We start from the raw sequence: 13,159 nt of genomic DNA, 5'->3' as shown, positions 1-13,159 counted from the left end.
GGAATCTAAAATGAATGAAATGCTGTTGTATTCAGTAAAATTAGATGTAAATTCAATATTGAGCTAATCTGCTTTTCCCCTGGAGTGAAATGGCTTGTCCTTTGTGCACAGGTAAAGGATTTAATGACGTTATGACTGTGACCTTGGGGAGGTACAAACGGACTGGCCAACAGGTGGCTGTTCGCAGAATCAACTTGGATTATTGCACCAATGAGATGTTTTCTTTATTACAGGTAATCCCTTGTGTTGTAAAGTGTGGGAGCTGGGAGTCTGGAGGGAGCTGGGAGTCTGGAGGGAGCATGTGTCTTGGGTTTTTAGATTTAAAAGGGCCCAAAGTGATGTTTTAAATGAGTAGATTTGCGGGTAAGTATCTGAAACCAGTTAGGATGATGTCGAAAGGTTTCCTTCTTATTTGATATGATTGGTAACATGGAGCTGGTTATGACATTGCAATGTGCAAGATTGCCAAGGTCCGTGACGTCTCAGACCGTGTTTTCCGGATTCTGAAGGGGGAGGGGAAACAGTCACAAGTCGTGGTACACATTGGTACCAACGACATAGGTAAGAGAAGGGACGGGGATTTAAAGCAGGAATTTCTGGAGCTGGGCTGGAAGCTGAGAGCCAAGACAAAACGTGGTCATCTCTGGTACGTTGCCGGTGCCACGTGATAGCGAGTTGAGGAACAGGGAGAGAGTGCAGTTAAACATGTGGTTGCAGGGATGGTGTAGGAGGGAGGGTTACAGATATGTGGATAATTGGAACACATTCTGGGGAAGGTGGGACCTGTACAAACAGGACGGGGTGCACCTGAACCAGAGGGGCACCAATATCCTGGGAGGGAAATTTGATGCGGCTCTTCAGGGGGGTTTAAACTAATTTGTCAGGGGAGTGGGAAAAGGAGTTGTAGTCCAGAAGTCACTGAGGGTGGTGAGGTATTGGGGAAGGTATCAGGGTCAAGAGTGGGTGCCGATAGATAGGAAGGTGGGTTGAAGTGTGTCTACTTCAATGCAAGGAGCATCCAGAACAAGGTAGATGAACTTGGGGCGTGGATTGGTACTTGGGACTACGATGTTGTGGCCATTACGGAGACGTGGGTAGAACAAGGACAGGAATGGTTGGTGGACGTTCCGGGGTATAGATGTTTCAGTAAGTGTAGGGAAGCTGGTAAAAGAGGTGGAGGAGTGGCATTGTTAATCAAGGATCATTTAACGGCTGCGGAAAGGCACTTCGAGGGGGATCTGCACACTGAGGTAATATGGGCTGAGGTTAGAAATAGGAAAGGAGCGGTCACGTTGTTAGGAGTTTACTATAGGCCCCCAAATAGTAATAGAGATGTGGAGGAAGAAATTGCTAAGCAGATTATGGATATGTGTGGGGGTCACAGGGTAGTTGTCATGGGGGACTTTAACTTTCCAAATATTGATTGGAACCTTTGTAGGTCAAATAGTTCGGATGGGGCAGTTTTTGTGCAGTGTGTGCAGGAGGGTTTCCTGACACAATATGTGGATAGGCCGACAAGAGGTGAGGCCACGTTGGATTTGGTACTGGGCAATGAACCGGGCCAAGTGTTAGATTTGGTTGTGGGAGAGCACTTTGGAGATAGTGACCACAATTCGGTGTCTTTTGTTATTGCAATGGAGAGGGATAGGGCCGTACGGCAGGGCAAGGTTTACAATTGGGGGAGAGGTAATTATGATGCAATTAGGCAAGAATTAGGGGGCATAAGTTGGGAACAGAAACTGTCAGAGAAAGGAACTAATGAAAAGTGGAACTTTTTCAAGGAACAAATACTGGGTGTCCTTGATAGGTATGTCCCTGTCAGGCAGGGAGGAAATGGCCGAGTGAGGGAACCATGGTTCACGAAAGAGGTGGAATGTCTTGTGAAAAGGAAGAGGGAAGCTTATGTAGGGATGAGGAAACAAAGTTCAGATGGCTCGATTGAGGGTTACAAGTTAGCAAGGAATGAGCTGAAAAAGGGGCTTAGGAGAGCTTGGAGGGGACATGAGAAGTCCTTGGCGGGTCGGATCAAGGAAAACCCCAAGGCTTTTTACTCTTATGTGAGGAATAAAAGAATGACCAGGGTGAGGTTAGGGCCGGTCAAGGACAGTAGTGGGAACTTGTGTATGGAGTCAGTAGAGATAGGCGAGGTGATGAATGAATACTTTTCTTCAGTGTTCACCAAGGAGAGGGGTCATGTTTTTGAGGAAGAGAAGGTGTTACAGGCTAATAGGCTGGAGGAAATAGATGTTCGGAGGGAGGATGTCCTGGCAGTTTTGAATAAACTGAAGGTCGATAACTCCCCTGGGCCTGATGAAATATATCCTAGGATTCTTTGGGAGGCAAGGGATGAGATTGCAGAGCCTTTGGCTTTGATCTTTGGGTCCTCGCTGTCCACGGGGATAGTGCCAGAAGACTGGAGAATGGCGAATGTTGTTCCTCTGTTTAAGAAAGGGAATAGAAATGACCCTGGTAATTATAGACCGGTTAGTCTTACTTCGGTGGTTGGTAAATTGATGGAAAAGGTCCTTAGGGATGGGATCTACGACCATTTAGAAAGATGCGGATTAATCCGGGATAGTCAGCACGGATTCGTGAAGGGCAAGTTGTGCCTCACAAATTTGATAGAATTTTTTGAGGAGGTAACTGAGTGTGTTGATGAAGGTAGGGCCGTTGATGTCATATACATGGATTTTAGTAAGGCGTTTGATAAGGTCCCCCATGGTCGGCTTATGAAAGTGAGGAGGTGTGGGATAGAGGGAAAGTTGGCTGATTGGATAGGTAACTGGCTGTCTGATCGAAGGCAGAGGGTGGTGGTGGATGGAAAATTTTTGGATTGGAGGCAGGTTGTTAGCGGAGTACCACAGGGATCAGTGCTTGATCCTCTGCTCTTTGTGATTTTTATTAATGACTTGGAGGAGAGGGCTGAAGGGTGGATCAGTAAATTTGCTGATGACACCAAGATTGGTGGAGTAGTGGATGAGGTGGAGGGCTGTTGTAGGCTGCAAAGAGACATAGATAGGATGCAAAGCTGGGCTGAAAAATGGCAAATGGAGTTTAACCCTGATAAATGTGAGGTGATTCATTTTGGTCGGACTAATTTAAATGTGGATTTTGGGTCAAAGGTAGGGTTCTGAAGACTGTGGAGGAACAGAGAGATCTTGGGGTTCATATCCACAGATCTCTAAAGGTTGCCACTCAAGTGGATAGAGCTGTGAAGAAGGCCTATAGTGTGTTAGCTTTTATTAACAGGGGGTTTGAGTTTAAGAGCCGTGGGGTTATGCTGCAACTGTACAGGACCTTGGTGAGACCACATTTGGAATATTGTGTGCAGTTCTGGTCACCTCACTATAAGAAGGATGTGGAAGCGCTGGAAAGAGTGCAGAGGAGATTTACCAGGATGCTGCCTGGTTTGGAGGGTAGGTCTTATGAGGAAAGGTTGAGGGAGCTAGGGCTGTTCTCTCTGGAGCGGAGGAGGCTGAGGGGAGACTTAATAGAGGTTTGTAAAATGATGAAGGGGATAGATAGAGTGAACGTTCAAAGACTATTTCCTTGGGTGGATGGAGCTATTACAAGGGGGCATAACTATAGGGTTCGTGATGGGAGATATAGGAAGGATATCAGAGGTAGGTTCTTTACGCAGAGAGTGGTTGGGGTGTGGAATGGACTGCCTGCAGTGATAGTGGAGTCAGACACTTTAGGAACATTTAAGCGGTTATTGGATAGGCACATGGAGCACACCAGGATGATAGGGAGTGGGATAGCTTGATCTTGGTTTCAGATAAAGCTCGGCACAACATCGTGGGCCGAAGGGCCTGTTCTGTGCTGTACTGTTCTATGTTCTATTGGACCCTGGGGCCAGGTTTCTTGAGTATACTTGTTAGTAGCTTCTAAGAAATGCCTGAATTTATCAATGTCAATACTTAAAATCCATGCCCGTGATGGGGTACTGAAGTGTGCACAATCCCGATATAGAGAATCACCTTTTGAGAGTTTTATGGGATGATTAAGACAGTTGAATCTGTTTTCTTGGGAAAAGAGGTGACTTTGGGAAGACTGAACTGAAGATTTTAACATTATAAATATACATGACAAAATTGATCCACACACATTACTCTCCATAATAAAGGTTCAAACCCCATAGGGTGCAGGGTAAAATGTGGAAGCTGTGTTAGCAGGAACCTTTTCAAATAAAGGGTGAAAGAGCATAGTTGTGGAAGTGTGCACTGTAGATAGGGTCACACAAACAAGAAAAAGGAGTAGGCCATTCAGCCCCTCCAGCCTCGTGGCTGATCTGATTATTTCAGATCTGCATCTTGCCTATTCCCGATAACCTATCGTCTCTTTGCTTACCAAGAATTTATCCTTTAAAATGTTCAAAGACTCTGCTTTCAGCGCCTTTTGAGGAAGAGATCCAAAGATTCGCAGCCCACAGTGAAAAGATTTTGCCTCAGTTCCATTTTAAATATGGAACCCCTCTAGTTCTAGATTCTCCCACATCCACCCTGTCAAGTCCCCTCAAAATCTTTGTATGTTTCAATCAAGTCGCCTCTTTCTCTGCTAAACGCCAGCAAATACAAGGTTGGTCTGTCTAACCTTTCCTCATTGGACAGCCCACCCATTCCAGGTGTTAGTCTAGTAAACCTTCTCTGAACTGCTTCAAATGCATTTACTTCCTTCCTTAAATAAGGAAACCAATACTGTACACACTGCTGCAAATGTGGTCTCACCAGTGCAGTGTACAACTGAAGCATAACCTCCCCACTTTTGCATTCAGTTCCCTCACAATATATGATATTCTATTAGCTTTCCTAATTACTGGCTGTACCTGCATACTAGCCTTTTGTGATTCATGCACTTAAACACCCAGGTCCCTCTGCACCTCTGAGCTCTGCAATCTCTCACCTGTTAGATAATAAGCTTTTTTATTCATCCTGCCAAGATGAACAATTTCACATTTTTCCATGTTGTACTCCATTTGCCAGATTTTTACCCACTCACTTAACCTATCCTACATATTTTTAAGACCTCCTTATGTCTCCTTCACAACTTGCTTTCCCAACTATCTTTGTGTCATCTGCAAATTTAGCTACCATGTCTTCACTCCCCTCATCCAAGTCAAATGAATTGTAAACAGTTGTGGTCCCAGCACTGATCCCTTTGGCATGACATGCGTTACATTTTGCCAACCTGAAAAAGACCCATTTATGCCAACTCTCTGCTTCCTGTTAGCCATGCTTATATGTTACTTAATAACATGAGCTTTTATATTCTGCAATAACCATTGGTGTTTATTAAATACCTTTTTGAAATCCAAGTTCAATACATCCACCAGTTCCCCTTTATTCACAACACAGATTAATTCCTCAAAGACCTCCAAAAGTTGATTAAACGTGATTTTCCTTTCACAAAACCATGTTGACCCTGCCTGATTACCTTGAGCTCTGACAAAGGGTCATCTAGACTTAAAACGTTGGCCCTATTCTCTCCCCACAGATGCTGTCAGACCTGCTGAGATTTTCCAACATTTTCTGTTTTTGTTGCCTCGAGCTTATCCAAGTGCCCTGTTATAACTTAATTAATAACTACTTTGAAAATTTTACCTGCGACACATGTATAGAAATACAAGGCTTTTCCTTTCTTGCACAGACTGCTGGGTTGCAGCAGGCCCGAGAACCCTGGTTAAATGTTTTCCCTCCTCCTTCCATAGGTTAACCTAGGCACATAGAGCAGGTCTCAATGTTTTAGGTCTGTAAAGCAGTGATACCCTAGTCCAATAGGGTGATGTGCAAGAAGCTGTCTAGGTGCAGTTTCACTAATGTCAGACTGATGCAGTCAGTACAGTGTTTGTGACAGTAGAATGAGTTCTTATACCAATAGATGGCAATATTGAGATTCAACACTATATATGGCTGAAAGAAATTGTCAGGGGTACCCCTGACTAACAGAGAGATGCTAACCCTTAGATAAAGATCACCAAGAGCATGATTTCAAAAGTCAATCATAGAAACATGGGATTTAGGAGGAGTAATAGACCATTCAGCCCTCTAAGCCTGTTCCAGCATTCAATAAAATAATGGCTGATCTAGCTGTGGTCTCAACTCCAACTTTGCTGTTTGTCCTCTTCCACTGTCTGTCAAAATGTGTCTAATTCTGTCATGAATGAATTTAATGAACCAATCACCACTTCCTTCTGGAGAAGAGAATCCACAGACTAACAACCCTCAAGAAAAAAAAACCCTCATCTTCATCTTAAAAAGGAGACCCCTTATTCTTAAACTGTGCCCCTCACTTCTTGTTTTCTCCACAATAGGAAGCTTATAACCACCTTGTCATGCCCCCTCAGGATCTTGCATGTTTCAATAAGATCACCTCACTTCTAAAATCCGATGGATACAGACCCAACCTGTTCAGCCTTTTTTCATAAGATAAAGCCTCATCCCAGGAATGAGTTGAGTGCACCTTTGCTGAACTGCTACTAGTGAAATTTATGTATTTTCTAAAATAAGGAGACCAAAACTGTAAAACAAGTAAAACTTCCTTGCTTTTATATTCCATTCCTCTTGCAATAGAGTCATAGACGTTTACAGCATGGAAACAGGCCCTTCGGCCCAACTTGTCCATGCCGCCCTTTTTTTTTAAAACCCCTAAGCTAATCCCAATTGCCCGCATTTGGCCCATATCCCTCTATACCCATCGAACCCATGTAACTATCTAAATGCTTTTTAAAAGACAAAATTGTACCCGCCTCTACTACTACCTCTGGCAGCTTGTTCCAGACACTCACCACCATGTGTGTGAAAAAATTGCCCCTCTGGACACTTTTGTATCTCTCCCCTCTCACCTTAAACCTATGCCCTCTAGTTTTAGACTCCCCTACCTTTGGGAAAAGATATTGACTATCTAGCTGATCTATGCCCCTCATTATTTTATAGACCTCAATAAATACCAACATTCCATTTGCCTTCCTAATTACTTGCTGTACTACATACTAACTATTTGTACTTGGGGCATCCAGATCCCTCTGTACCAATGAGGCTTGCAATCTCATTCCAATCAAATTAGTGTACTACTTTTCCATTCTTCCTACCAAACTGGACAAGTTCACATTTTCCCATATTATACTCCATCTGCTAAATTTGTGCTCACTCGCTTAACCTATCTATATACCCTTGCAGACTCTCTTTTTGGCGATTTATTTTCCTACCTATCTTGGTGCCAATGACAAATTTAGCTACTGCATGTTCAATCCCTTCATCCAAGCAAGTCATAGATTGTTAAGTAGCTTCAGCCCCAGCACTGATCCCTGTGGCACTCCACTAGTTACAACCTGAAAAAGACCCGTTTATCCCTACTCTGCTTCCAGTTAGCTACAGTAAGAGTTTTAACAACAGGTTAAAGTCCGACAGGTTTATTTGGTAGCAAATGCCATTAGCTTTCGGAGCGCTGCTCCTTCGTCAGATGGAGTGGAAATCTGCTCTCAAACAGGGAGAGCAGATTTCCATTCCATCTGACGAAGGAGCAGCGCTCCGAAAGCTAATGGCATTTGCTACCAAATAAACCTGTTGGACTTTAACCTGGTGTTGTTAAAACTCTTACTGTATTTACCCCAGTCCAACACCGGCATCTCCACATCCAGTTAGCTAACCAGTCCTTTAGCCATGCTAATATGTTACCCCCATACCATTTAATCTTATTGTTGATGTGGCTGGCACATTATCAAATGCCTTCTGGACATCCAAGTTGTTCTGGTGCTGGACCTGATCCTCGAGGTATATTATGAAGTCAGATTAGACCCTAACAGTTTGTTTATTTTGGCATAAATGTGAAGGTAGGATGCTTCACTCCAGCTGTGATTCTACTGACAAATTAGGGTTCTTTTATCAAAACAAGCTTTATTCATAACACAGTTTACATATAACTCTAACACAATGAAATAGTTTAACATTTAACAGGTGAACAACACTTAAAATGAAAGGAAGCAATTCTAATATCTGACATCACTATTTCAGTTCCAATTAATTTTTTTATAACCTTAAAACACACACTAAATATAGTTAACAATCGCAGATATACTTGCTCTGACTTGGGTAATAGCCATGAGTTTTTGCAGAGAGAGCAAGGGAGGGTGAAAAGCAACTTGTAGGCGCCTATTTTTTAACAGCCCCCTCCAGCAGCCGAACACAAAGCTGTTTTTCTCTGCTACAAACTTAGATTTCCCACTTCTGGTACCACATCACTATATGACCCTGTATAACTCATCTTCCATTACTTTAATCAAAAAAAAAATGGGTCCTTTCTCGTTTATAAACAAAATGCAATTAGCTCGATTCTAAGTCAACACTACAGGGCTAAAATGACTAATTATCCTGCTTTCCAGACATACTGACTGCTTTGAGAAAAATAACACCGAACTTTAAACACGCTACAGAAACATAAAATATATCAATATCATCACAAAGTACACCACATCCACAGGTTCCTCTTTATTGACCTTGCTTGTTACTTCCTCAGTAATAAGTTAGGTAAACATTATTTCCCTTTCTCAAAACCATGATTTTCTAAGTTACCTGCTATAACCTCCTGAGTAATGGATTCTAGCATTTTCCCAATGACTTGTTTGGGGAAAGGGTACTGAAAACTCACCACCTAGATCCATCCAGCATCACTGCATGAATTCACACCTTCGAACATTTGCTGATGCCATAAACCTACAGGAGATTTTGTTCGGAGTTTCCAACCTCAACACTTTGTCCACTATTCTGCTGACGTGTCTCACAGCCAGAGTAGAGATTAGGAAATTATGGTATATTTGGAAGGCTGTATGTGTGGTCTCTCGTGTTGTGAATCTAACATGAGCCACATTTTGCTGATTGAGGGAATGTTTAATGAGTCAATCTGTGTTAAGGACCAACATTGAGAATAATGGCATTGTGCTGTGAATTAGTGAGTCTGGCTGGTTACAGTCGTGCAAGCTCTGTAGAGATTCTTTATTTGCTGGTTAGCTCTTTCTCTGTTAACTCTTTAGCAACTGAACCATGAGGTTTGATACGAGACCTAACAGTGAGTTTATTTCACTAGAGTGAACTCCACGTATCGAAGCTGTTTCATCACCCTAATATATTGCCATACAAAGCCACCTTGATAGCCAACAATGAGGTGTGGGTTGTGACTCCATTCATGGCCTACGGTAAGTTTGATGTGTCTAATACTGTGGTCAGCACTGTGTATCAAAGCCAAGTTGAAGTTGTTCTTCTCCCTTTCAAAGGACAACTTTGAAAATGTTCCTATTTTTCACGTTACTGACTCCTCTTTCCACCACTATTCCTGAAGTAAGAAAGAAGACTGGAGGCATTAATATTGCATCATTGCAGCCCAGATTTCAATCTAAAGATGAAAAATGTGCCATCACTATGACACAATATAAGGCATAGAATTATTACACCGAGCGGTTTGAGGTCTAAGCACTGTCGGAACGCTGGGACATTGATCATGAACTTCTGGATCTGGATTCTGGTGAAAACCTCGGCTCAATGATGGAATGAAAGACACCTCTGTCCTACTGGCTTGAAGGATCATATATTAAATGATTTTGGGCAGTTTCAATCCTGTTCTTAAAATATATGGACTCACCATACGAAATTTCTTCTAATTCACCAGGAAATTGAATGTCTAACCCTGTGCTGTACCTGTCCTGGGAGTGTTTGATGGGGACTGTGGAGAGGGAGCTTTACTCTGTATCTAACCCTGTGCTGTACCTGTCCTGGGAGTGTTTGATGGGGACAGTGCAGAGGAGCTTTACTCTGTATCTAACCCTGTGCTGTACCTGTCCTGGGAGTGTTTGATGGGGACAGTGCAGAGGGAGCTTTACTCTGTATCTAACCCTGTGCTGTACCTGTCCTGGGAGTGTTTGATGGGGACAGTGCAGAGGAGCTTTACTCTGTATCTAACCCTGTGCTGTACCTGTCCTGGGAGTGTTTGATGGGGACAGTGCAGAGGGAGCTTTACTCTGTATCTAACCCTGTGCTGTACCTGTCCTGGGAGTGTTTGATGGGGACAGTGTAGAGGGAGTTTTACTCTGTATCTAACCCCCTGCTGTACCTGTCCTGGGAGTGTTTGATGGGACTGGTTGCTAGAAATGCAATAGAAACATTTTCCACCAAGTTTTAATTTTAAACATGAGGGGCATTATATCAATGTAACTTGCCAGGAAGAAAACTTTTTAAAATTCTCACTGATTCTGTGAAGGTAAACTGCATGGCAAAAGTGAGGATGCTTGTATAAATTGGAACTATTGGATGCTGAATCAAGACACCAGTTTGGGATGAGGGGCCATGACAGATTTCTATCCCTGTCTCAGTTTATCATTTCAATTTGAATAGCTTTTAATTATTTGATGTGGTCTAATTGCCAGGTTCTGCTAAAGATCTGATGAACACCCATTTCACAGATGGACTAAATGAGCCAACAATCGCATACATCCTGCAGGGGGTGCTAAAGGCCTTGGTTTATATTCATAGAATGGGATACGTACACAGGTACTGTACTGTTAGCTCAGATTACAAAGAAAACAGATATGCCGACATTGGAAACTGTTTCTGTCAACTCTATCCATACCTTCATAATTTTAAACATCTCCATGAATAATGTTCTCTGTTCTAATCAATACAGCCCCAGTTTTCCTTTTCTTATACGTCTGCATATCAGGAAACACAATCTGTGTTGTGCCCTTTCTACACACAAGGCTACACACACTGTGATCTTACCAAGCATTTACATAGATTTCCTATTACATCTCAACTCTTAAACCCCCTATCTTTCATATCACCCAGTGTTTCATAGCATTTAACGGTCTTGTCTGCCTACGGTGCGGTTTATTTTTATGTCTTGTGAACCCGAATTGACTAATTCTTGTGCTGTTCCACATCACCCAGAACCCCCCCCCCCCCCCCCCATTATCCCAGCTGCCATCCTTCAGGCTTCTGAGTGTTGACTGTTCCGTGTGCCCTCCATCTTTAGTGGCTTAGGACCCAGCAATTCCGATCTACTTCCAGAATTCTCTACCAATATCTCTTCTTCCTAATTTTTTTTCAAACACTTGCTAAACTTGACTGTCAACTTTTCTTTCACCCACCATCCCCAGTTCTTTTGGTTCACAATGTGTCCAGATTGTCCTGGAAGGCACTTTGGGACTTGCTTCTGTATTACAAGCGCTGTATTACTATAAGCACAAGTTGTTATTGTGTCATCTGACCTGCACATTGAGCCTGTTGGCTCGGGCACGCTGGAAGAATGGGAAATCACACAATGGCAATGATTCAATTCCCATAACAAATTAATCCAGTGCGTATCGTGTTCCCCCCTCTATTGGGAGGTAGTGGAATGCTAAACCTCCCTAGCTAGGGGAACCTCCAAGTCTGGCACAAACCACAACAAAACATTACCATGGACCTTTGTCTGCCTATTTCCCTTCAGGCTAAAATCACAGGGATTTGGCTGACATGTAGATATCGGGGTGTTTCCAAGCTACAGTAAGTCTTCAAACTATACTGTCAATTAGTATAACGTGTATATGATATCCCATCCACTGACAGTGATGGACCTCCCAAGTCTTTGGGTTTTTTTCTCCGTTTCTCATCTCTTGATGGGGCTTTTAACTGCAAATGCACACACACAGCACGCGAGTGGACTGTTTACAATGCAGCAGGTTCTCAGAATTTGTTCTGGTGCCAAGCCAAATATGCCTAGGTTGATCGAACTGTTTCCTGTCTTGGTTGATTGCTTTCGATCAACAAGCTTACATAAAGGACGTAACGGGTCAGAATATTGTGCAAACAAGCTTATTGGCAGAGTTTTCAAATCAGAAACTTGAGCAGTTGCAGGTTGTATAGTTTAGTTAATTTGTTCTTGGGCTGTGGTTGACACTAATAAGGTTGGATTTATTGCTCATCGCAAGTTGCTTCTGTGAATGTGGTGGTGGCTGTCCCATGTAGTCATTTGTACAACCCAATTTCTTCTTGCTATGCTGCTTCAAAGGACAAAGAGTCACCAGGGAATGTAGGGCTGGAGACACGTGTCAGGTGAAAGGGTCAGGATGGCGTATGTGGGTCTGTGTGTCTGTGGGGGGGGGGGGGGGTGTCTGTGGGGGGGGGGGGGTGTCTGTGGGGGGGGGGGGGGGTGTGTGTGTCTGTGGGGGGGGGGGTGTCTGTGGGGGGGGGTGTGTGTGTCTGTGGGGGGGGGGGGGGGGTGTGTGTCTGTGGGAGGGGGGGGTGTGTGTGTCTGTGGGTGGGGGGGGTTGTGTGTGTCTGTGGGTGGGGGGGGGTGTGTGTGTCTGTGGGTGGGGGGGGTGTGTGTGTCTGTGGGTGGGGGGGGTGTGTGTGTCTGTGGGTGGGGGGGTGTGTGTGTCTGTGGGTGGGGGGGGTGTGTGTGTCTGTGGTTGGGGGGGGGGTGTGTGTGTGTCTGTGGGTGGGGGGGTGTGTGTGTGTCTGTGGGTGGGGGGGTGTGTGTGTGTCTGTGGGTGGGGGGGGTGTGTGTGTCTGTGGGTGGGGGGGGGGTGTGTGTGTCTGTGGGTGGGGGGGGTGTGTGTGTCTGTGGGTGGGGGGGGTGTGTGTGTCTGTGGGTGGGGGGGGTGTGTGTGTCTGTGGGTGGGGGGGGTGTGTGTGCTGTGGGTGGCGGGGTGGGTGGTTGGGTGGGGGGGGTGTGTGTGTCTGTGGGTGGGGGGGGGTGTGTGTGTCTGTGGGTGGGGGGGGGTGTGTGTGTCTGTGGGTGGGGGGGGTGTGTGTGGGTGGGGGGGTGTGTGTGTCTGTGGGTGGGGGGGGGTGTGTGTGTCTGTGGGTGGGGGGGGTGTGTGTGTCTGTGGGTGGGGGGGGTGTGTCTGTGGGGGGGGGTGTGTGTGTCTGTGGGTGGGGGGGTGTGTGTGTCTGTGGGTGGGGGGGTGTGTGTCTGTGTGGGGGTGTGTGTCTGTGGGTGGGGGGTGTGTGTCTGTGGGGGGGGGTGTGTGTCTGTGGGGGGGGGGGTGTGTCTGTGGGGGGGGGGGTGTGTGTCTGTGGGGGGGGGGTGTGTCTGTGGGGGGGGGTGTGTGTCTGTGGGGGGGGGGGGTGTGTGTCTGTGGGGGGGGGGGTGTGTGTCTGTGGGGGGGGGGGGGGTGTGTGTCTGTGGGGGG

At 45.1% G+C, this 13,159-nt stretch overlaps 1 protein-coding gene across 1 annotated transcript in view; it reads left to right on the top strand.

Annotated features, from left to right (window-relative positions):
* strada (STE20 related adaptor alpha) overlaps positions 1–13,159 on the top strand; it is a 98,407-nt gene that overhangs the window by 64,930 nt on the left and 20,318 nt on the right. The window contains exons 5-7 of the mRNA XM_078222938.1: positions 112–233; positions 9,079–9,187; positions 10,412–10,535. Of these exons, the coding sequence (XP_078079064.1) occupies positions 132–233; positions 9,079–9,187; positions 10,412–10,535 (335 nt within the window). The 5' untranslated portion in view covers positions 112–131. The remainder of the gene's footprint in view (positions 1–111; positions 234–9,078; positions 9,188–10,411; positions 10,536–13,159) is intronic.

Source organism: Mustelus asterias, chromosome 11 (genome assembly GCF_964213995.1).
Source record: "Mustelus asterias chromosome 11, sMusAst1.hap1.1, whole genome shotgun sequence".
Taxonomy (NCBI): Eukaryota; Metazoa; Chordata; class Chondrichthyes; order Carcharhiniformes; family Triakidae; genus Mustelus; species Mustelus asterias.
This window is presented reverse-complemented; position numbering and strand designations above follow the sequence as displayed.